Raw genomic sequence first — 24,167 nt, forward strand, 5'->3', positions numbered from 1 at the left:
TCTGAACCATTTTTCGTGTCGAACAGTGTAATCACCGAACCGTTTAGGTCGAATGAATGCACGACCAATCTGTATCAGGAAACTTTGTATAAGCCTGAAATAAACGGATGAGTCTCATACCATCATCCCTAACATACATATATCCCACGTAATAGAATCCTACACACAAATTCATATATGAATAAAAACAAGGAATAGTCAAAAATATATAAAACAATTTTGCAAATAGTTTTTATTGTAAAATTTTATAATTTTATTTTCATTAGTATTTTTTGGTTTACAATTGCTTTTTTTTTTGTAATAAGTATTATAGCACTGATAAAAATGGCATATATACATTTATACAAGTCATTGATATATCATTTTTTATTAAATGAAATTATATAAAAATATCTATTGTCAATGTTATTACACGATTTTTATGCAATATTAAAACTATAATGTAGTTTTGTCATATAAAATATTTGATTCGCATGTAATAAACATACTTTCAAAACCGGTCTGAAAAAAAAATTAAATCAATCCTGTGCATGAAAAGTAGTAGTAGTAGTAGTAAGTAGTAATATTAATAAACATATAAATTGTTAAATTTTCGAATAATTTAAAGCTAATACGATAAATTTTTGACGATACAATGTCCGAAGCACCAACAAAAATGCAATTTATATATTTCGTGCATTTACTTAGTCATAAAAAAATATTATTTTACATTTAAAAAATATATAAGGCAAATTGTATACAACTTCTGTCGTGCATTTATCAACATTTCAAATCTATTACATTTTCAATACGGCTAATTGTGCAACAACTTCATTTTATAATGAATGATACGTAGTATTTAAACAAATCACTACCAAGCTCATATACCATATACATATGTATGTAAATATCAATCCCATTCTCAAGAAAATCACAAAAATTGGACGATAACACGCGTCTGTTACGTCTAGCGTCCAACAATATAAAATTATATATACGTATTTAATAAGCTCAACGTGTGCTATATATATTTTTTAAATATAATCGTCCATTAATATATTCAAATAAGGCATACGTATGCATATACATATACGACGCTTCGTTCGTATTAAATATGACATCTATAACTAATTGGTATCATTTCAATATATAAAATACAATATTAAAACATCGAAACGTACAATACTAAGAGGAAAATAATATTGAATTTATGTGCGCAAACAACTTACATAATAAAGGACGAGAAAAATCTTTGGCAATTTACCGTTTCGCTATCAATGAAACGGTACATTAAATACAGATCATAGAATGTCAGTTATGTATATTTAAATTATAATTTTAAAAAATTACTATATCGAGTCATTGATCTTTTCAGTCAAAGAAAAAAACAAAAAAAAAACAAAAGAGTTTCTCTTACATAACCTTCAATATTTATTTATACATAAAAATAATAAAAAAATCTATATATTAGTATCACCAGTAATTTTTGCAAGTAAATATCACATGATCATTCAGCAGATTTGTTTCCGCTACGTAGACGGGAGCTGAGGCACATATTATTTGGAGTAAATACATAGTTTCACTTTACTAGTTTCTGCTTGTTGAAAATCTGCGACTGGTCCAGCTTGAGCTGCTCCAGCTGCAGCTGTCGGCGAATCGAACCGAGCTGCGTCAGAATATTCTCCTGCTTGCCCTCGTCGGTGAAATTATTCTTGAGAATATTCTTCTGAACGGCCGGCACCTTCCACTTATGCTCCAGATTTATCATAGCGTCGCTGCTCTGATCCGCGTGCTGTTTCGACACTTTATCCTTCTTCTTCTCGGGCTCCCTGAGCACCGGGATCGGCAGCGAATCGTCGAACTTCCCGCGGTACTCGTGGTCTCCTCGTCTCTTCGTCGGATTTATCTCGATCATGTCCGTCAACCGTTTGCTCAGAAACGCCGGCTCGTAGTTCGGCTTCTTAGAATTGTACACACTCTCCGAATAAGTGCTGCTGCCGTCTCGGAACTTGAGAGGTCTCACGGCGGTGCTTTCGGCTTTCGGTTCGGCGTTGTAATTCTTGACCGGTATCGACTGTGCGAACATCGAGCTGTCTGCGATGTTGGTGGAGTAGGCCAGCTTCGGTCTGGGCAGGTCTTGACCCACGTACGGGTTGTTTCTCCTCACGTTGTAGCTGAGCAGGTCGGTGTCAGGCTCCGGGTTGTGTCTCGGCGGTGGTGCGTAATGGAAGGGCAGACTGGATTTTGTAGAACTGGGCTGTTCGCGAACCGGTTCACTCGTTCGACTGTTTGGATTCGATCTCGTCATTTTGGCCGCTGGTTCGGGAACACTTTTCATTTTCACGTTGCGCAGATTTCTCTTCTCGGTCTCAATGTCGCTCTGAAGTTGCTGACGACGTCGTTCGAATTCGTTGGCATCGTTTCGCATCTGCGACAAATTATTCAACAACGCTTAATTACAAATTAATAACGTAAATATGTAGTGCATTTTGTGCACTCATTAATGGTTTTTGAAGTACGTATTGTACGTCGTTACTTTCACCCGCTTGATTCGAGTCTTTGAGTCTACTTTCTAATCACAATGATAACCATTATTATAAACAAATCTTTAAATGAAAGATTATATAAATATAAATAGCACATTATATATGTACCTACATATATATATATTCAAATTATATTTCTAGCACAAACCGATTCATGTTAAAAGTCGATATTTAAATTGTGGGTTGGACCACGAGCGAAAACGCTTAAAATGACAGTAACCATAGGACTAGAAAGTTCAATAATCAACGTCTCAAAAAATATATAAACCAAATATGTACACTCATTCATTGTCTATTTTAAATATAATACTAGTGGTTTTACCCGGCTTCGCTCAGTATTTGTAATATAAACCGCTTAAACATGGCTAATCTAATAGTAAACATTTGATTAAATTTATTTGGGTGCCACTTTAGTATGCGGTCTACCTTCACATATCTACTTTAGTATGCGATCTACCTTCACGTTTTTACTTTAATATGCGGTCTCACTGTCTCAGTGCTCGCTCGTGTGACACTGAGACTGAATAATACCGACCCTAACAACCTAATCTTAAATGGATAGGGCCAAACCTAACTTAACCTAACCTAACCAGACCCTTAAATAAATAGGTTTTGGCTGCTAAGTTTGTATGGTTTTTTTGTGAAAATATTGATGAAATAAAACATCTATTTATTTATGAATCCGGTTAGGTTAGGTTAAGTTAGGGTTGGCCCTATTCATTTAAAATTAGGTTGTTAGGGTCGGTATTTTCTTCGCTGCTGACGATATTTTGATATAAATGCTTCGACAACATTATGGGGCGGCAGAAAAAAACAAAAATTATAACAAACAGGTCTACGTTGCTACGATACAAATAAAAAAAAATAGTCGACTGCGATTCAAACGTAGATCGCATGCTAAGGTAGACCGCATACTAAAGTAGCACCTATGTTTGAATATTCATTTGTTTTTTTATTAAATTGAACGTCACCAATTTTACGAACCAAACAAACATACAATACAAAGTCTCTTTTTAAATTACATATTAGATTTGTAACAGTTCTCATTGTAAAACGAATACCTTAATCGCTATTTCATTCTGCTTTTGAATTTCGTTTTCTTGCGACAACTTCAGCAACTTTAGTTGCTCTTCCAATCGACGGGTTTCCGCTTCTTCGAGCATCCTACAGACAAAAGTATCATTCAATGTCACAAGCTAAATAAAATAAAAAACATCAAATCAAACCCACTTTTCGCGCACTTTTCTCTCCTCCCTGAGCTTTTGTTGCTCTTCGATCTGCTTCTTCAATTCGAACTGATACGCCGTCCTCTTCGCAGCGGCGTCCTGGAAAAAACAACGGCAAATTCAATTCCCACTCCCCGACACTTCAAATAAACAACTCGAGGCGAAAACACACTTCTTCAACTTTCTGATTACGCTGCTTGATGGCATCGGAATCGAACAAAGACGGCATGTACGTGTGACGCAAATCCTGCAGCAGCTTTGCCCGCGGACTGTCCTTTCGAAATATATTACTACTCATATCTGAAACGGCAATTCAACGATTGTGTGGATAAAATTGATTGCAAAAGCGCGCTCGAATGAATTCAATCAAATAAAATATGTTACCGTTGAAGGGATCGTAATACTCGCCGTTGTATTCTATGGCCGCGTTGTCCGCGTCAGTCATGTATTTTTTGTTGGTGAGAGACGGCGGGACTATCAGGTTGTTTTGCGTGCCGATGTTGACTTTTTCGACGTGCATCCTCCAATCGGCAGGCGGCAGGTTGTCGTTGATTGAAGGCCTCGGCGACAATTCTCTCTCCGCCTGGGTGATCATTGCATTGTTCAACTTCCTATCGGACACCATCTGATTCGAATATGTACGGCCGAAACGTTAATTATTCCATTATCACAGTGAAAATGTATGCACAATAGTGTGTTACGTATGGAAATTATATGTATTGAAATTACCAAGGCGAATTCTTCGGGATCGGTTTGGACGGCAACGGACGAAGGTCTCCTAGGTTTCAAATTGTAGTTATTGTTAATTTTATTCCAGTCGTCTTGTTCGTAACTATTCTCGGACAGGATTTTCTTCTCCTCTTCGAGAAATAAATGTCTGCCGGCTGGTAGTCTGTTGTGCTTTTGTTGTTTCTTCAAAGTATTGATTTCATTTTGCTGAAAAATAATAGATGGTGAAAATGTTAAAACGCAAAAGTTAACATGAGTAATTACAGTGAGCGACAAAAAAAATTACCAGAGCGGAAACTAACCAATCTTTACTAAGTTTGACCCACTGAATTCGAATATGATAATGATTTTTGTTGGTAAGTGATCGTTTAATAAAACTGCGCGATTTTTACAGTTTTTTGGCTTTTGCGGTCTTTAACTCAAAATCTAGTATTGTTGTGCTCAAAGTGAGTATTAGAATCAATAGTTGATTGATTATGATTTTTTATTGTTTTAAAATACTTATAATTAATTGTCTAGCGAATTTTAAAAGTCCAAAAAATATATATATTTTTTTACGGATGTTTTCTCCGCGTTATGTTGCGTTTATTTGGCCAGTTTTTTATTTCACCATATTCATTAAGGATTGGTTTTCTATCTCAATATATTTTTTTTTTTATCTAAACATACTAACTCGAACGGGATAAAACGGGATAAAATCGAATTCAGTGGGTGAAACTTGTTAAAGATTGGTTAGTCTCCGCTCTGGTAACTCAAACACGTGATTTTTTGTTGCTCAGTGTTATTTAAGATAATAATTAATTAATTATTTAAGATAGTAATTATTTAAGACTAGCTGAACCCGGCATGCGTTGCAATGCCACAATAACGAATGCAATTCCCGTTCACGTTCCCATTTGTCGGAAAAACGCAGGCAGCGAACACATTTGAAATTATTGCGTTGCAATGACAGTCATTCCCGTTTTTTCCCGTTTTTTTTTCACAGTAATCGTCCTGGACATGCATAAAACCCCTGCGCTACAAACGATTGCAAACCATACTCATTTCATACTTTTGTCTCGGCTTTTGCCATTTTAAACTTGCCAGAGAGATCCAACTCAATTTTAAGAATTGCCAATCATCAATGTACATCGAAATGTCATCTGCGCAACCCCATGAATATCTCGTCTTTCGTACATGCTGAAATTCAAACGGTTAAAATTCAATCGATGATCGAAATGAGCAAGCAGCCGGCTGGTTTACAATCATTTGTAGCAAAGAAATTCGAAACGGTTCCAACAAATTGGCAACCTCACCCATTTTCTCCCAAATCTCAAGTTTTCAACAATCTCGGATTTCGCGGAATTGTATAAAATACTGCTAATTTACATAGATGTCTCTATCGATGTAATTGATATGTATGTATTTATTTTGTATAGGTATAATAGTACTTGTATCAAATGTACAATGTTTCTGGCCAAGGAGGCGCATTGGGGTTACCTGTTAGGCCTTCCTGGTATAAATAAATAAAAAAGATTCCGTTAGAAAAAATAGCAATGTAATGTAGTAATAAAACGCCTTTCTTCAATTCTCTTATCGGGCAAGCATAAAAATTGACAAACAATTAATCGGGCAAGCATCTAAAACAAGATGAAACTGTCATAAGACATACATATGACAGGTTCATCTCATACTGCCATACAGATGGACTAATTAAATAATTAATAGTTAATATCGAGTTTTTCAACGATTTATGTAATAAAAATCCTGCAATGTTCGTTATTGACCATGAAGTCACATTGGGGTTTACCTGATAGGCCTTCCTGGTATATATGAATGTAAATGAAATAAAATTAAAGTAATTTAACCAGTGGCGGCTCGTCCACATGGACTGCATGGCTACAGCCTCCCAGTATAGTACATATGCATACTAGTTTCGTCGTTCATATTGGCTGCAGCCCTCCCAGTATAGTACATATAAATGCTATTTTTGTTTGAATTCGGTCACCGATGTGGTCAACGCACACTTCTACAACGCGATCAATCTATGCAGCCCCTCCACTATAAATTCCATGAGCCACCACTGAACTTAACCCACTAGAATCCTATTTATACGAATTGAACGTGCGCGGACCTTTGGGCGAATGGACACTTGATTGGGCCAACAGACATTAGGCCGACGGACGCTTGGACATTTGGTAGTGTTACGTACACCGCCGAGTAAGTGCAATCGGATTAGGCCGAGTGGCATCCCAGAGAGACTGTGTGACCGTTATAATTGGTTTCAAGGATTATCTCCAGACTAAGTGCAAGTAGGCTAAACAATGGCCACCGAATTGGCGTAGTAAGCGGCACCCGATCCCTTCTCGGAAGTGACCGATACCGTGGGAATACATATCCGGGCACATGCCTAAACAATGGGGAAGTAACCGGACGTCGAAGATGCCCTGTGAGCGACCTGTCCCTCTATAATGAGGTACTGAGACATTCTGGACGGAGCACTGGCGGTGCGTGTATCTCCTCAATCTAACCAATAAATGCTGTGACACGACTTTGGCCTTTTACTTGGATCCTCCACCCGCCCCTACGCAACAGTAGATTGTGTATAGAAATCGCTCAAAGCTCACTGAAAACATACATTGTTAAGAAATCACCTCGACCTTGCAGTCAAATTTGATAAATTTAAACAATTAGAAATTTCATTCAGCCAAATATCTAATGTCCGTTCGGCCAAGCGTCCTTCAGCCGAGTGACCATTCAGCCAATAACCGAATTGCAGCTTCAATTCTTCTACCTACTCTTACTGCAAAGAAAATATACAAATATGTACGTACAATCATCGTATATTTGATTCTTTGAAACATTTATCACCACCATGTCTCGTTTCAGGATCCGATAGGAACCAGAATTGTAACACAAGTCAGCAACGTTCCACATTTTACATAATGAACACTCCGTCTGCTGCTCAATAATATTTTAAAACTTTCAACAACGCAGAAACAACTCAAACATTTCAACAACGTCAGTTGCAATTTCAAATATATTATATCGATGCGGTGCAAACGATCGACAAGCGCCAGTCAGACTGAACCACAGATTAACGATACCTTATGCGTGCGCACTGCTCGCACTTACACTAAGGGAAATCTACCCGAAGCCCCGACATACACCTACCCTGTATACGTTCTGTGCTTCCTATACTTTAGTTCCGAATTTTGCCTCATTAAACTCGCCAGAAAGATCCAACTCAATTTTAATAATTGCATCTGTGCACATCGAAAGGTTACTCGTCATCTGATGTGCAATCTATCATTCGTGAAGTCGAGAATTGCGTTCAAAGCAGCCATCCAGTTAATCTGTGGTTCAGTCTGTCTGGCGCTTGTCGATCGTTTGCACCAAACCCATATTATATATGTTATGTGTATGTACCTTAGCTAAATATTCCCTATATTCAATTTGTCGCCTCTGAAGAAGCTTCTTCCTCTTTTCCTCGTACAATCCAAAGCCGAGGAAGACATCTCCGCCGCGTTGCGTGCGTCCGTCTCCGGCCAGCTCCGGATTGTTTGGCGAATATTCTCCGGTACGCAGCATGCCGATATCCGGACAGGAATACTTCTACGAATGCAAAACGCACATAAACAAAACACACACACACACACACACACATATACGAACAGTTGCAATTTTAAATTGGGTCACTTGACGCGACCCCACAAGGCAATTATTACACGACACCGAATCAGCGTCCATAAATAGAATAGATCTCGAATTTGAATGAATTGAATCAAACGCCGAGGTCAGAATGCACTCCGTACCCTCAATATCTTGGAAACGTCGACGGGCAGCTCGAACTCGTTCGCTTTCGACGCACATCCCAGATTATCATCACGATCCGGAGAATTCGGAATTTTCCGGACACTTAAGGCACTGCTATCACAATAGTCCCCGTTGATCTGGAACAATGCGAATTTTATGCAATTAGATAGTATGTACGTGTGTAAATATTATACTAATTATGTGCGTACATATTAAACACATGTACATAAATAAGTAATGATGCGACGATTTAATTACATACTTGTCAGGTCGTTTAACGTTTGAGCTCAAATTTTAACACCGAAAACATCCAACTCTGACAACAGTTGGTAAAGCACTGAATTATACTACATTTACTATTCTCTTTTCATATGCCAATGTGAAATGAGTAAAATCAAATACTTTTTTTTTTATACATCTGTTGCGATCGAGTGCGTTCGCAATCGTCCGACATTGAAACGAGGCTAAAGCAATGATCGATATGTTACAGTTGAAGTGTATCTTACAGTTGTAATACATTTTGACTAGTTGGAATATATTCCATCTAGCCTGGTACCAATTACCGTTATAGTTGAAGTGTATTTTCAGTTGTAATGTATTTCGACTAGTTGGTCTGACCCAAGTTGATTCATATGGCGAATTACATTCCAACCGGTCAAAATATATTACAACTGAAAATACACTTCAACTATAAGTTGGTCATTCGACTAGTAAATTCTATTGCGTTATTTCTTCTTGAGCATCTTTGAAAGTTTGGATGTCTCGAGAGTCTTGACTGCGTTTATCCGACCACCAGTGGGCAGGATGGTTTTTCCATTTCAACAATAAAATAAGATAAATTGACAAACAAATCGCAAATATCAAAGTCTGACCAGCAGCACTACAGAAATACTTGCGAATAAATTATTTTCAATCAATCGATGTCAGGCCAGAGCTCGAACTCGGGAACCTCTCAGTGGTTGGCATTAATGAAACCACTATATATGTATGTACTGCTGGCTGAAGTAGCATAGTGATTATGTAAAATGCTGCAAAAATTTACCTATAGATGTCGCTATGATGATTGTAATGTTTGATTGTCAATAATTGTAATTGGCCTTGAATAATACTTGAATGTACAATGTTGACAATAGATGTCGTGTTAATAAAAATGGGTGTTTACCTGTATAAATATATAAATAAATTATTAAAAGTCAATAAAATCAACCTACTAAGCCCTCTACATGAGGCCACCCTCCCCCCCCCCCAATTAATACGGTATGAAAGACTGTACATATTCTCGTATTAGACTGTATTCTCGTATTTATTAGTAGACTATATTCTGGGGTCTACCTCACGGGACCGAAAGTGAAAAGGTCGAAAAATCAAATATCTGAAGGCAAAGATCGAAAATCGAAAGATCTTAAGTCGAAAGATCAAAAAAAAAAGGGTGCATGGTAAACAGTAATACATATGTATGTATATATTAGTGGCATGCGGTGAAATTATCTAATTTTGTCATACAGCCTTGTTTAATGTGCGCACGCAGGATACGGGAGGAAAAGCCTGTTCCTCTTGTTCCTGTTGTATCCTGTTCGCGCAAATTAAGTGAGAATGTACGACGGGGGGGGGGGGGAAGAGAGTTTTACCGCACGCCACTGATATATATACTATCCGTTTTTCATATGTTTGCATGGTAAACGAACATTTTCGACTTTTTCACGGTCACCCTATATTCTGTTATGCGGTTAAACCAGATTAACCGCACATTATTAATCTATCTTTAAAAAACCACAATATGTATATATGTATGTATGTAAAATAGTAGCATAGTTTAAAAGAGACTTTGTATGTAAGTATGTAAGTATTTTTGGTTGGGAACATCGAAAACAAGTCAAAGTTTCTACGACGACGATTCGATTGGTCGATTTTTTTTTTCGATTCGAATAAATTTAATAAAACAAAAAATGAATATTTACTATTAGGTTCGCCATCTTTAAGCTGTTTAGATTACAAATATTGAGCGAAGCCGGGTGAAACAACTAGTACAATATAATTCACATTTTCACATGAGATATGAGACTGAATGTACATATGTATGTATGTATGTAGTAAATAAGCGGACATATTTTCTTCTTTTTTATTACGCCAAACAACAAATGCCCACAACAGTTGGCAGGCGATTGGGAACGCAGTATATATGTATGGCGATCATGTAATTAGTATGACTACAAAGCGTAAAATATTCACTATACGAATGTAGACCAAATTTTATCCAATAGAATTCATAAATATTTTTGTTACACAAATTGCGTTGCTTTCTTTTACACATCGCTAAAATATATGTCAATTTGTTGAAAGATGAACACATCAAAAACCATAAAAGACAATCTTTTTCAGCATCTCATGTATGTATGTATGTATGTAAATCAAACAGTTTGACTTCGTGTGATATATAATTACGTTGCAAACATCGCATCGTTTATCGTTCATTCATTTTTTTTTTTTTAATGAAAGTACTTCTCAAATTCGTTCCGAATTAGAAACCAAGCTCCACACAAGAAGTCAAAGAACTACAATAAAATATTAGCAAGTTCATTGACTAGCTGTCACACGCTTCAATAAACCCGTGAATAATTTACCATCGGTCATGCAATGAAATGTAAACTTGAGTTCGATACAGTATATAAAAAACTCTTACAAAATCAATTGAATACAAAATTTGTTATATTTACAGCAAATATATTTAATATGAAATTGATAAATACACATCGACGAGTTACACTTACAAGATTGAGCTAAATCACCTCACATCGAGGCAGCGAAATGCAAGGCGATGCGGGGTATATCCTCAATATACCCAATATTTTATTAACTCAAAATTAAATTAAATTATATCGCACGCTCATATTACCATTATATTAACCTATGCTTCACGTGTATGGAATAACGCCTCGAATACTAACCTTTCCGAGCTCCAAATAATACAAAAGAAATCACTAAAAATAATTTATAATACACCCATATATACTAACTTGAAAAAACTGCATGCCATATATAATATTCCGTTTGTTACAGACATTACTAACAAACTAACCAGAAGATTCTATGACAGAATCACTAATAACCATACTAACACACTTGTGAAGAGTCTCGATGATTACATCAAAATGTCTATAACCTTCAGGTATAAATAAACACAGATTACATAAACACAATCTGCTTTAGATCATCGACGTTAGAGAGTCTTTAATTAATATTATGTATTAGATGTATTATGAGCATTTATAAGGATTGTAACTAGGTTTTTGAGCTCTTTTTTTTAACTATTATGCTGTACATTAACATTAGAATAATATAATACTACGATTACTAACAAAATTAAATGAAAATTGTAAAATAGAAAATGATCAGTAGATCAGTAGCTATTCAAATAGATATAAAATGTATTGTGAACATAATTTAGTAGTAATAAAAAGCATTTAAAAATGAAAAAAAAAAAGAGAATAAGCTAAAAATAGTATAATGTAATGAAAATATATATATGTACGTATTATAAATATAAAGAGCAGAAGCCAAGCCCACTAAAATGACTGCAGTACATTAGTTTAAATTGGTGGGTGGGGCTCGGCTCCGGATTTATCGGGGCGAAATACATATTTGCACGTCGCCACGTTTCATTACACTAAGTGGGTATCGTTTTACGTTTATATGTAAGTGTGTATGTGCATATTATGTAGATCTTCCAGACAATGAGAGGAAGCAAAGTATTCTATGCTCGATTAGTGGCAAACGAGCTCGATACGTATGTACGTATGTATATCTCTGTAAGGCAGTTTCCGAGCCATGTATAATACATGTGTATAATATGTAACATTCAAACGACAAGAATTGCATGTGTATAAGATGTGCAGTTTTCGATGATAGCGAGATGAAGGTAATAGACATACCAGATTGTGAGATTGAACGATATAATATGGAATGGTGTTCGGGAGAATTTATGACGAAGAACGGCAGATCGCAGGTGGAGTTGAATGAAATAATGTGGTAAGTGTATTTGAAAAGGTCTTCGTCCAGCATTGAATAGAATTGAATAAGTGTGAAAGTTATTTTCGTGGGAAAGATTCTCGAATGAAATAAATATGACAGTATGAATTAGTTCGGTACATTTATATCAAATGAATTCAGTATTTGAAGAATTGCAAAAATATGTACATATGTACTACTTTATTGACTCTTAAATCATAAGCACATTAGTCATTATCATTATGGCTCAAATCACTTCAGTGTCAACAATAAATACTGATTGAAATGACACACATCCAAAAATTATAATTTTCAACGCGTTCCGCGAGTAACTTCTTTTCAAAAAAGGATCAAATTTTCTAAATATATATATATACATATATACATAGATGTGGTTATATTTCACTATATTATAAATGTTATTCAGTTTAAGCAAATGCAAGGCACACCCATATTGCGCAATTTTTAGCTCGGCTACATCTCTAAAGCCAAACCAAATAAAAAAAAAAATCAATATCACATTCATGATCAGTGGATTCAATACGACAAATATATATATACATACATACTTACAGTTGAAGAGTATAAGAACATTTGCAGTGCAGTGTTATAATCTGTATATACATACACGAAATAAGAGGAAAATGCTTATACCTGTGGATATTACATATGTACGGGGGATGATATTCCACATTCACAGTGTGGAAATAATAATAAAAAAAACTAACTTTAATGAGAATTATCTGAAATATCTTATATTAGGTGCTCATACAAACATAGGGAGTGCCGGAAACCTGTGTGGGGCTGTTGGCTGCCATATATAAGAACTATATATATAGCTTCGGTAAGCTTTTTTTTTTGAAATACTGATAGATTTAACATATGTAGAATCAGACAAAGAGACCATCTGTCCCAAGCTATGCAATGCGGCGTTTGCGGGAGTTTTTAAATTGAAATGGCAATGGGTGGGTCACGTAGCTAGAAGAATGGACAAAAGAAGTGCTCAAAAGGTACCCGAGTGAATGCAAGGAAGACCACAGGGGAGATGGGTGGATGAAATCAGAATAAAATATAAAAGAGCCTTGTAAAAATGTGTGGAATGCGATGGATGAGAGTTGCTCAAAATAGAGACGAATGGAAGCGTGTTGGAGAGGACTTCATCCAGCAATGGATGGCGAATGGCTGTGAATGATGATGATGATGATGGGTAACAATGTAGTATGTATAAATGTGTTAAATTTTGAAAAATTACAAAATTTTCGAAAGGAAACACTTCAAAAACGTTTTGAATACTGATGGTCATATTGACGGACTAACCACCTAGTATTAAATGAGACAATTAAATGGGTTACGCGACTTAACGGTGCATTTAAAAAAATAAATTGGCTCCTTAGAACGAATCATTTGCGCATTAGAATAAAAGCAATTGCGCATTAAATATGGCGTGAATGAGCATTTCATTCATTTTAGGTTGTCATATATGTTTCTGTTTTGAAAGTAACATATCAAATGCCCACATATGATATTAAAATGCTGACCTAATTAAAACAATGAATTTGTAATTTTTCAAACGATGAAATATTTTTTTTATTTCTTATTTATTTATTAGAGGTTTTTAGTATTTTTGCTTATTTTATTTTTTTAAGCGTTCAAATATTATATTAATTAAAGGAACATTTTATGTGTTCTCTTGTTTTAAAATCGAATTACAATTTAATATATGTAGTAAGAACTAGTGGTTTTACCCGGCTTCGCTCGGTATTTGTAATATAAACCGCTTAAACTTGACTAAATTAACACTCAACATTTTAATAAAATTAATTTGAATAGTTTTATTTTATCTAAATATTAATTTGTTTTTTTTTTAATTTAATTTAAACTCGCTGATTCTCCCACCCAAACCTTACATACAAAGTCTCTTTCGAAATTATATATTAGATTATTTTTAAATTTTATATATTTTAAATTTAAATTGTTATGAGCATTTATAAAAATTGTAAATAGATTTTTGAGCTCTTTTTCCTATTACGCTGTACATATTAACATTATAATAATATAATACTATGATTACTAACAAAATTAATTTAAAATTGTAAAATGGAAAATGATCAGTAGATCAGTACCTATTAAAATAGATATAAGATGTAATGTGAACATAATTTAGTAATAATAAAAAGCATTTAAAAATAAAAAATAAATTGTCCATTTATATTTTTAAATGATACAATTTTTTTTTTAATTCACACAAATACTATGAAATGCGCATTTAATAAAATGCGTGCAAACGATTTATTTTTAAAACGAGCATTAAAATGAAAAAAAAAACATGATCAGTGATCGATTCCGAATTATTTTTTTTTCGCACGTTCACAAAACTTAATCTATTATCACTATACGTTATAGATAAAGTAAAAAAAAAAAGTTTCCACTCACATTTGTATCATCATAAGAAACTATTTCCCCCCCGACTCTTCCGCTCGTTGAAATCTCTTCATCGGTCGGAAAAAAATCACTCGGCAGTTCACGACAAGATAAACTATTTTCATCGGAAATAAGATTCTTATCGTCAAAAGATTTTTCCTAAAACAAACAAAAAACACTTGTTATATTACAACAAACTGAAAAAATAAACACCAACTACACAAAAGTTATGGCAAATCAATAGGTGTATCGCCATAATAAAAAATTCATACAAAACAGATGTAAATCTGAATATATACAAAAAAAAAACAAAAAAAAACGGAACCTCTTTTGATAACATCCACCGTCGAGTGTGCAAACGACACGGTATAATAAAATTTAAATTTTGCGACGAGATGCCATAACGTAATTGCGAATGTTTATCTACCGGAGCGGGGTTACACCCACACGTGACGTCTCGCAACACATAATTGCAAGAACGTCTAACGTGGAGAGTGCCAGTTTGATCAATACTGGAGATTCTCAAGGGCAGACCAACCACCCGACACCCACCCACCCACCCACCCAACAAACCCTCAAAGTGTGAAACCCCACCATAAATATTTACAGGTATCTCCCATATGCAACAAAATTAACAGGGCCGGACACCCGAAACCTTAATTTTGTTGCCGTTCCTTTCTTCGATATATATATATTGAGTGAATGCGACAATATATATCAATATATATAGCAAATAGTAAAAATTCATAAGGTGTTATCTTCTGAATTTTTAACACCTCATGGAGTGCCGCAAGGGTCCAAATTGGGACCCTTATTATTTATATTATATATAAACGATATTGTTAAGGTAATTAAGAAGTGTAAAATACATTTGTTTGCAGATGATACATTGATATATATAATTGGAAAGAATGTTGATGTAATGTCTGAGATTTTAAATATATAAATAAATTATGTGAATGACTGGTTGTGTGAAAATAAATTAAAGCTGAATGTGAATAAAACAAAAATGATGTGGTTGAATGGTAAAAATAAAAATATATTGAATGAAATTAGAATTGATGATAAGTTAATTGAAAAAGTTGAAAATATAAAATACTTAGGTGTATACATAGATTCAGGACTAAATTTTAAAATGCACGCTGACTATATAATAAAAAAAATGGCTAGAAAAGTTGGTGTATTATGTAGATTAAGAAATATTTTAAGTAAAAAAAGTAAAATTTTAGTGTTTAATTCAATTGTCTTGCCACGTGTGGTTTATTGTGCCACTGTGCTTAATTTGTTTAGTGGCCAAGATTTAGAAAAAATGCAAAAAATACAGAATAAAGCTATGAGAGGTATTTTGAATGTGAGTAGATTTAAGAGTATTGGAAGTATGTTAGATGAATTAGGATGGATGAGTATTAGAATTAGTCTAAATATTAGTACATTGTCTTTTGTTTATAAGTTAGATCATAAGTTATTACCTAAGTATTTTGATGATTATATAATAAGGAATAGAGATAAACGTAGTTTTTATACTAGAAATAAGGACAAACTAGTTGTAAGTAGAGTAAGAAAGAATAAGACGGCTGGGGGTGTTTTTCACAGGGGTGTGCTCATGTATAATGCCCTCCCTGAGTGCGTCAGGTCTGCTAAAAACATGGATGCATTCCTGCGAGGTGCGAAGAGACACCTCTGTGAGGGACAGTACATATAAGTTAATTATAAATTTTAGAGTTAAGTATAATAATTAAGATGTATTTTTAAATTAGCTTGATAGCTAAAATATATATAAATAAATAAATAATATATACATATATTGAGTGAATTGCGCCTCGACCAGACAATACCTATTTTAAATCGACAAAATCGAGGTTTCGTATTCTCCAGTTTTCTCCACCGAAACTGGACCAATTTAAAAAAAAAACTTCATCATCAGTATGAGAAAGATATTTTCTATGTTTGTGTGTTCGTATTATTTTAAAAATCGACCGTTAAATTAGCACGCTGGACTCTTTTCGTGGGTGTAAAAACGACGCGATTTCATAGATGTTTGGTGGCTCCTAGCTCCTATAAAAAAATAACTAATCAAAAAAATAAAACGATAGAAACATGCCTATGGTTGATATCCATAGCATATTCAAAAATAGTTTCTCTAGTGCCATTATTGAGGAAGGGAGAAGTGTAATACGTTTGTATGGACGAGGCGCTGGTGTCTAGCCCTCTTAAGGTCTGACCGCACTATGCGTTTGCGACACGAACGGCAGCGTGCGGCCAAATATTGTTTGTATGAAATTGTATGAGATATGACGTACTGCGCGTCACGCGACAGAGTTGCCTTTTGTATCAACTTTGCCGTGTTGTGTCGTGCTGCAGCAGTCGACGGCCGTATAGTGCGGTCAGACCTTTAAGCATATTTTGCAAAATAAAGCATATATATATATATATATGCTTTATTGAGCTCCATTTGAAGGCCGTATCTCTTATGAACCTACTTGCAATACATAGTTCATTGGTTTACATATAAGGTGCCACTTTAGTATGCGGTCTACCTTCGCATATCTACTTTAGTATGCGATCTACCTTCATGTTTTTACTTTAATATGCGGTCTCACTGAGACTGAACAATACTGAATCTTAAATGAATAGCGCCAACCCTAACTTAACCTAACCTAACCTGACCCTTAAATAAATACATAGGTGTTGGCTGCTCTTCCAAGGCCGCATATCTTATGAACCTACTTGTAATACATGGTTCATTGGTTAATAAGGTGCCACTTTAGTATGCGGTCTACTAAAGTGGCACATATAACATAAACGGAGCATGATTATAAATGTTTAACATAAAAATTTGAAAATAAGACGGAGTAATGAGTCAATGAGTCTTCAAAATTCAACACTCAAAGGACGTTTGTTTCTTGAAAATTTGATCGCGATTTAAATATTTATTTTTAATATTACCAATATGAAAAAGAAAACGTGTTGTATTATCATTAAAAGGCAAGTTAGATACAATCAATGTCTCAGGACGTTTTTTGTCAAATAAATATGGTGTTGAAACGTCAACGATCTCAGATATAAAAGAACAAAGTTTACTAATTCTTTAATGAAAGAAGATGGAGGCTCAGAGCGTAATGGAGAAGTCGAAGAGTGTATTTTTATATCAGCCAATATCTGGTCCATTGTTGTGTGAAAAGTATTAGCGATTTGGCAGCTTCAAAAAGAACAGCTAACTATAATTGAATTTAAAAATACATAATTGAATTTCTTAATAAAGAATAATTTAATATTGATCTTATGTTATTATATTATATATGGAAATGTAGGCAAATAAAAATGATTCAAACTGAATGTACAGGTCTTTCCCTGTCAATTGTGATTTTTTCGATCATCGGGACTACCTTCATACCCAATTAGTCCGGATAATCGAGGCTCTACTGTAATTCGGTACCTTTAAGTCGGTTGTGGGTTAAAAAATAATAAAAAGAAATAGTAAAATCATTGATTAGTGGTTTGCATGTCACCGAAACAGTGTCAGCTGAAATGGTTGTGTAAAAAGTTGCACATTTTGAGAATCGGCGAACGGATCGATGCGCACGTGGAAGTGACAGTCGCCGTGACGCAAAGCACTCGACGTTGTCAAACTTCTGTCAACAGACAGATGGAAATTGGTGATTTCCGTGGTATTTCCTGATCGTTCTGTGTAAAATTTTGATGGATGTATGTATGTTGTTGTTATGCGGTAGATTTGTTGTAATTTGATATGAATTATGACGATTGTTGGGGGCAATAAAAATTAAAAGCCAAGATCAAAAGTAACCAACGGGAAGGCGATGGAGGCCGAGTTTTTTCTTCTCATCGTCCAAATGTCGCTTTTTTGATATAATAAACTGGAATAATTGTTCCGCGTCCATCGCCGTTGACGACAACAACAAACACTCGTTTGACGTTAATTTGAATCTGACAGCCGTCGCGTGCAACACTTTTCAGCCAGTCCCATAATTCATTATTGTTTAAGGCAACAAATTAAATGGCCATTGTTATTTTAATTTTATTTTTTACATACATATATACAAATATACCAGGAAGGCTTAACAGGTAAATCCCAAATGCGCCTTCCTGGTCCACATACTTATTACATAGATACATGTAAATCTAAACAATATATAATCCCTAAAAATAATTTATAATACACCCATATATACTAATATAATATATAATATTCCAACATTACTAACAGACTAACCAGTAGATTCTAAGACAGAATCACTAATAACCATACTGACACACTTGTGAAGAGTCTCAGTGATTACAACAAAATGTCTATACCCTTCAGGTATTAACACAGATTACCTAAACACAATCTGCTTTAGGTCATCGACTTTAGAGAGTCTTTAATTAATATTATGTATTAGATGTATTATGAATATTTATAAGGATTGTAAATAAGTTTTTGAGCTCTTTTTCCTATTATACTGTAGATTAACATTAGAATAATATAATACTATGATTACTAACCAAATTAAATTAAATTGTAAAATTGAATATGATCAGTAGATCAGTGGCTATTAAAATAGATATAAGATGTATTGTGAACATAATTTCGTAATAATAAAAAGCATTTAAAAATCAAAAATAAAAAAAAAAAACAATATCTGACATCTATGGTCAGATATTGGTCTCTAAAATTGGTCACGAGAAAACTGGTCACACCCTAAAATCGGTCAATCAGTTTTCTCGTGACCAATTTTAGGGTGTGACCAGTTTTCTCGTGACCAGTTTAGTATGACGGGTGATCACATGTGACCGATCTAGCGCGACCGGTTGTCCTGTGACTGGTTTACATATGACTAGTAGTCCGTTTACCTACAAATATCGTATGAATACGATAAATTACGATGAATAACTTTCATGTAACAATACGAAATAGTTTATATTTCAATAATCATCCATAGAGACATCTATGGAGAAAATCTGGCGAAACCTAAGAGATGAAAAATTACCACTTACACGAAAACCATGTGAACTGTATAAGAGGTATGTAATAATAACTCAAGGTTTTTCGCAACAGAAAATTGGATAATAAAGCCAATTTTACAGGAATCGTTTAAAATCAGAAAAATTGACAAATTCTGATTTATTCTGAAATACAACACTTAACACTAGACCACGCTGCTGGTGAACGGTGAAGGGATTATTTCGCATATTGTGATAGCGCGCACGACAATCGTTACCATAAAAATTGCGAATACGGAATATCTGGAACTCGAATTCTCGTTAGTATGATAGTTCGAGAGATCTTATATTAGGTGCTCATACAAACATAGGGAGTGCCGGAAACCTGTGTGGGGCTGTTGGCTGCCATATATAAGAACTATATATATAGCTTCGGTAAGCTTTTTTTTTTGAAATACTGATAGATTTAACATATGTAGAATCAGACAAAGAGACCATCTGTCCCAAGCTATGCAATGCGGCGTTTGCGGGAGTTTTTAAATTGAAATGGCAATGGGTGGGTCACGTAGCTAGAAGAATGGACAAAAGAAGTGCTCAAAAGGTACCCGAGTGAATGCAAGGAAGACCACAGGGGAGATGGGTGGATGAAATCAGAATAAAATATAAAAGAGCCTTGTAAAAATGTGTGGAATGCGATGGATGAGAGTTGCTCAAAATAGAGACGAATGGAAGCGTGTTGGAGAGGACTTCATCCAGCAATGGATGGCGAATGGCTGTGAATGATGATGATGATGATGGGTAACAATGTAGTATGTATAAATGTGTTAAATTTTGAAAAATTACAAAATTTTCGAAAGGAAACACTTCAAAAACGTTTTGAATACTGATGGTCATATTGACGGACTAACCACCTAGTATTAAATGAGACAATTAAATGGGTTACGCGACTTAACGGTGCATTTAAAAAAATAAATTGGCTCCTTAGAACGAATCATTTGCGCATTAGAATAAAAGCAATTGCGCATTAAATATGGCGTGAATGAGCATTTCATTCATTTTAGGTTGTCATATATGTTTCTGTTTTGAAAGTAACATATCAAATGCCCACATATGATATTAAAATGCTGACCTAATTAAAACAATGAATTTGTAATTTTTCAAACGATGAAATATTTTTTTTATTTCTTATTTATTTATTAGAGGTTTTTAGTATTTTTGCTTATTTTATTTTTTTAAGCGTTCAAATATTATATTAATTAAAGGAACATTTTATGTGTTCTCTTGTTTTAAAATCGAATTACAATTTAATATATGTAGTAAGAACTAGTGGTTTTACCCGGCTTCGCTCGGTATTTGTAATATAAACCGCTTAAACTTGACTAAATTAACACTCAACATTTTAATAAAATTAATTTGAATAGTTTTATTTTATCTAAATATTAATTTGTTTTTTTTTTAATTTAATTTAAACTCGCTGATTCTCCCACCCAAACCTTACATACAAAGTCTCTTTCGAAATTATATATTAGATTATTTTTAAATTTTATATATTTTAAATTTAAATTGTTATGAGCATTTATAAAAATTGTAAATAGATTTTTGAGCTCTTTTTCCTATTACGCTGTACATATTAACATTATAATAATATAATACTATGATTACTAACAAAATTAATTTAAAATTGTAAAATGGAAAATGATCAGTAGATCAGTACCTATTAAAATAGATATAAGATGTAATGTGAACATAATTTAGTAATAATAAAAAGCATTTAAAAATAAAAAATAAATTGTCCATTTATATTTTTAAATGATACAATTTTTTTTTTAATTCACACAAATACTATGAAATGCGCATTTAATAAAATGCGTGCAAACGATTTATTTTTAAAACGAGCATTAAAATGAAAAAAAAAACATGATCAGTGATCGATTCCGAATTATTTTTTTTTCGCACGTTCACAAAACTTAATCTATTATCACTATACGTTATAGATAAAGTAAAAAAAAAAAGTTTCCACTCACATTTGTATCATCATAAGAAACTATTTCCCCCCCGACTCTTCCGCTCGTTGAAATCTCTTCATCGGTCGGAAAAAAATCACTCGGCAGTTCACGACAAGATAAACTATTTTCATCGGAAATAAGATTCTTATCGTCAAAAGATTTTTCCTAAAACAAACAAAAAACACTTGTTATATTACAACAAACTGAAAAAATAAACACCAACTACACAAAAGTTATGGCAAATCAATAGGTGTATCGCCATAATAAAAAATTCATACAAAACAGATGTAAATCTGAATATATACAAAAAAAAAACAAAAAAAAACGGAACCTCTTTTGATAACATCCACCGTCGAGTGTGCAAACGACACGGTATAATAAAATTTAAATTTTGCGACGAGATGCCATAACGTAATTGCGAATGTTTATCTACCGGAGCGGGGTTACACCCACACGTGACGTCTCGCAACACATAATTGCAAGAACGTCTAACGTGGAGAGTGCCAGTTTGATCAATACTGGAGATTCTCAAGGGCAGACCAACCACCCGACACCCACCCACCCACCCACCCAACAAACCCTCAAAGTGTGAAACCCCACCATAAATATTTACAGGTATCTCCCATATGCAACAAAATTAACAGGGCCGGACACCCGAAACCTTAATTTTGTTGCCGTTCCTTTCTTCGATATATATATATTGAGTGAATGCGACAATATATATCAATATATATAGCAAATAGTAAAAATTCATAAGGTGTTATCTTCTGAATTTTTAACACCTCATGGAGTGCCGCAAGGGTCCAAATTGGGACCCTTATTATTTATATTATATATAAACGATATTGTTAAGGTAATTAAGAAGTGTAAAATACATTTGTTTGCAGATGATACATTGATATATATAATTGGAAAGAATGTTGATGTAATGTCTGAGATTTTAAATATATAAATAAATTATGTGAATGACTGGTTGTGTGAAAATAAATTAAAGCTGAATGTGAATAAAACAAAAATGATGTGGTTGAATGGTAAAAATAAAAATATATTGAATGAAATTAGAATTGATGATAAGTTAATTGAAAAAGTTGAAAATATAAAATACTTAGGTGTATACATAGATTCAGGACTAAATTTTAAAATGCACGCTGACTATATAATAAAAAAAATGGCTAGAAAAGTTGGTGTATTATGTAGATTAAGAAATATTTTAAGTAAAAAAAGTAAAATTTTAGTGTTTAATTCAATTGTCTTGCCACGTGTGGTTTATTGTGCCACTGTGCTTAATTTGTTTAGTGGCCAAGATTTAGAAAAAATGCAAAAAATACAGAATAAAGCTATGAGAGGTATTTTGAATGTGAGTAGATTTAAGAGTATTGGAAGTATGTTAGATGAATTAGGATGGATGAGTATTAGAATTAGTCTAAATATTAGTACATTGTCTTTTGTTTATAAGTTAGATCATAAGTTATTACCTAAGTATTTTGATGATTATATAATAAGGAATAGAGATAAACGTAGTTTTTATACTAGAAATAAGGACAAACTAGTTGTAAGTAGAGTAAGAAAGAATAAGACGGCTGGGGGTGTTTTTCACAGGGGTGTGCTCATGTATAATGCCCTCCCTGAGTGCGTCAGGTCTGCTAAAAACATGGATGCATTCCTGCGAGGTGCGAAGAGACACCTCTGTGAGGGACAGTACATATAAGTTAATTATAAATTTTAGAGTTAAGTATAATAATTAAGATGTATTTTTAAATTAGCTTGATAGCTAAAATATATATAAATAAATAAATAATATATACATATATTGAGTGAATTGCGCCTCGACCAGACAATACCTATTTTAAATCGACAAAATCGAGGTTTCGTATTCTCCAGTTTTCTCCACCGAAACTGGACCAATTTAAAAAAAAAACTTCATCATCAGTATGAGAAAGATATTTTCTATGTTTGTGTGTTCGTATTATTTTAAAAATCGACCGTTAAATTAGCACGCTGGACTCTTTTCGTGGGTGTAAAAACGACGCGATTTCATAGATGTTTGGTGGCTCCTAGCTCCTATAAAAAAATAACTAATCAAAAAAATAAAACGATAGAAACATGCCTATGGTTGATATCCATAGCATATTCAAAAATAGTTTCTCTAGTGCCATTATTGAGGAAGGGAGAAGTGTAATACGTTTGTATGGACGAGGCGCTGGTGTCTAGCCCTCTTAAGGTCTGACCGCACTATGCGTTTGCGACACGAACGGCAGCGTGCGGCCAAATATTGTTTGTATGAAATTGTATGAGATATGACGTACTGCGCGTCACGCGACAGAGTTGCCTTTTGTATCAACTTTGCCGTGTTGTGTCGTGCTGCAGCAGTCGACGGCCGTATAGTGCGGTCAGACCTTTAAGCATATTTTGCAAAATAAAGCATATATATATATATATATGCTTTATTGAGCTCCATTTGAAGGCCGTATCTCTTATGAACCTACTTGCAATACATAGTTCATTGGTTTACATATAAG

General features: G+C 34.1%; 1 protein-coding gene across 2 annotated transcripts; it reads right to left on the minus strand.

Moving 5' to 3' along the window:
• Positions 1-221: 221 nt before the first annotated feature.
• On the minus strand, positions 222-18,682 carry LOC143916731 (uncharacterized). 2 transcript variants are annotated; one of them, XM_077437960.1, is made up of 10 exons: positions 18,511-18,682; positions 14,714-14,860; positions 8,275-8,412; positions 7,889-8,074; positions 4,481-4,687; positions 4,136-4,376; positions 3,924-4,051; positions 3,756-3,850; positions 3,587-3,689; positions 222-2,407 (listed from the first exon to the last, which is right to left on the minus strand). In XM_077437960.1, exons 1-10 carry the CDS (start codon positions 18,598-18,600, stop codon positions 1,559-1,561), a joined length of 2,184 nt encoding a protein of 727 aa, XP_077294086.1. In that variant the 5' UTR covers positions 18,601-18,682; the 3' UTR covers positions 222-1,558. The 2 variants fall into 2 exon arrangements, with proteins under 2 accessions (XP_077294086.1, XP_077294087.1); XM_077437961.1 differs by lacking the exons at positions 14,714-14,860; positions 18,511-18,682 and adding an exon at positions 8,538-8,694.
• Between the last annotated feature and the right edge of the window lie 5,485 nt (positions 18,683-24,167).

Source organism: Arctopsyche grandis, chromosome 9 (genome assembly GCF_051622035.1).
Source record: "Arctopsyche grandis isolate Sample6627 chromosome 9, ASM5162203v2, whole genome shotgun sequence".
NCBI classification, from domain to species: domain Eukaryota; kingdom Metazoa; phylum Arthropoda; class Insecta; order Trichoptera; family Hydropsychidae; genus Arctopsyche; species Arctopsyche grandis.

Bases quoted from the DNA above. Each gene is read 5' to 3' on its own strand.
- LOC143916731 (XM_077437960.1), bottom strand. From the start codon at position 18,600: ATGGACGCGGAACAATTATTCCAGTTTATTATATCAAAAAAGCGACAT. The intron at 8,413-14,713 runs GTGAGTGGAAAC...GCATTGTTCCAG, and splicing joins TTTCTTATGATGATACAAAT to ATCAACGGGGACTATTGTGA. The intron at 8,075-8,274 runs GTACGGAGTGCA...TTGCATTCGTAG, and splicing joins ACGTTTCCAAGATATTGAGG to AAGTATTCCTGTCCGGATAT.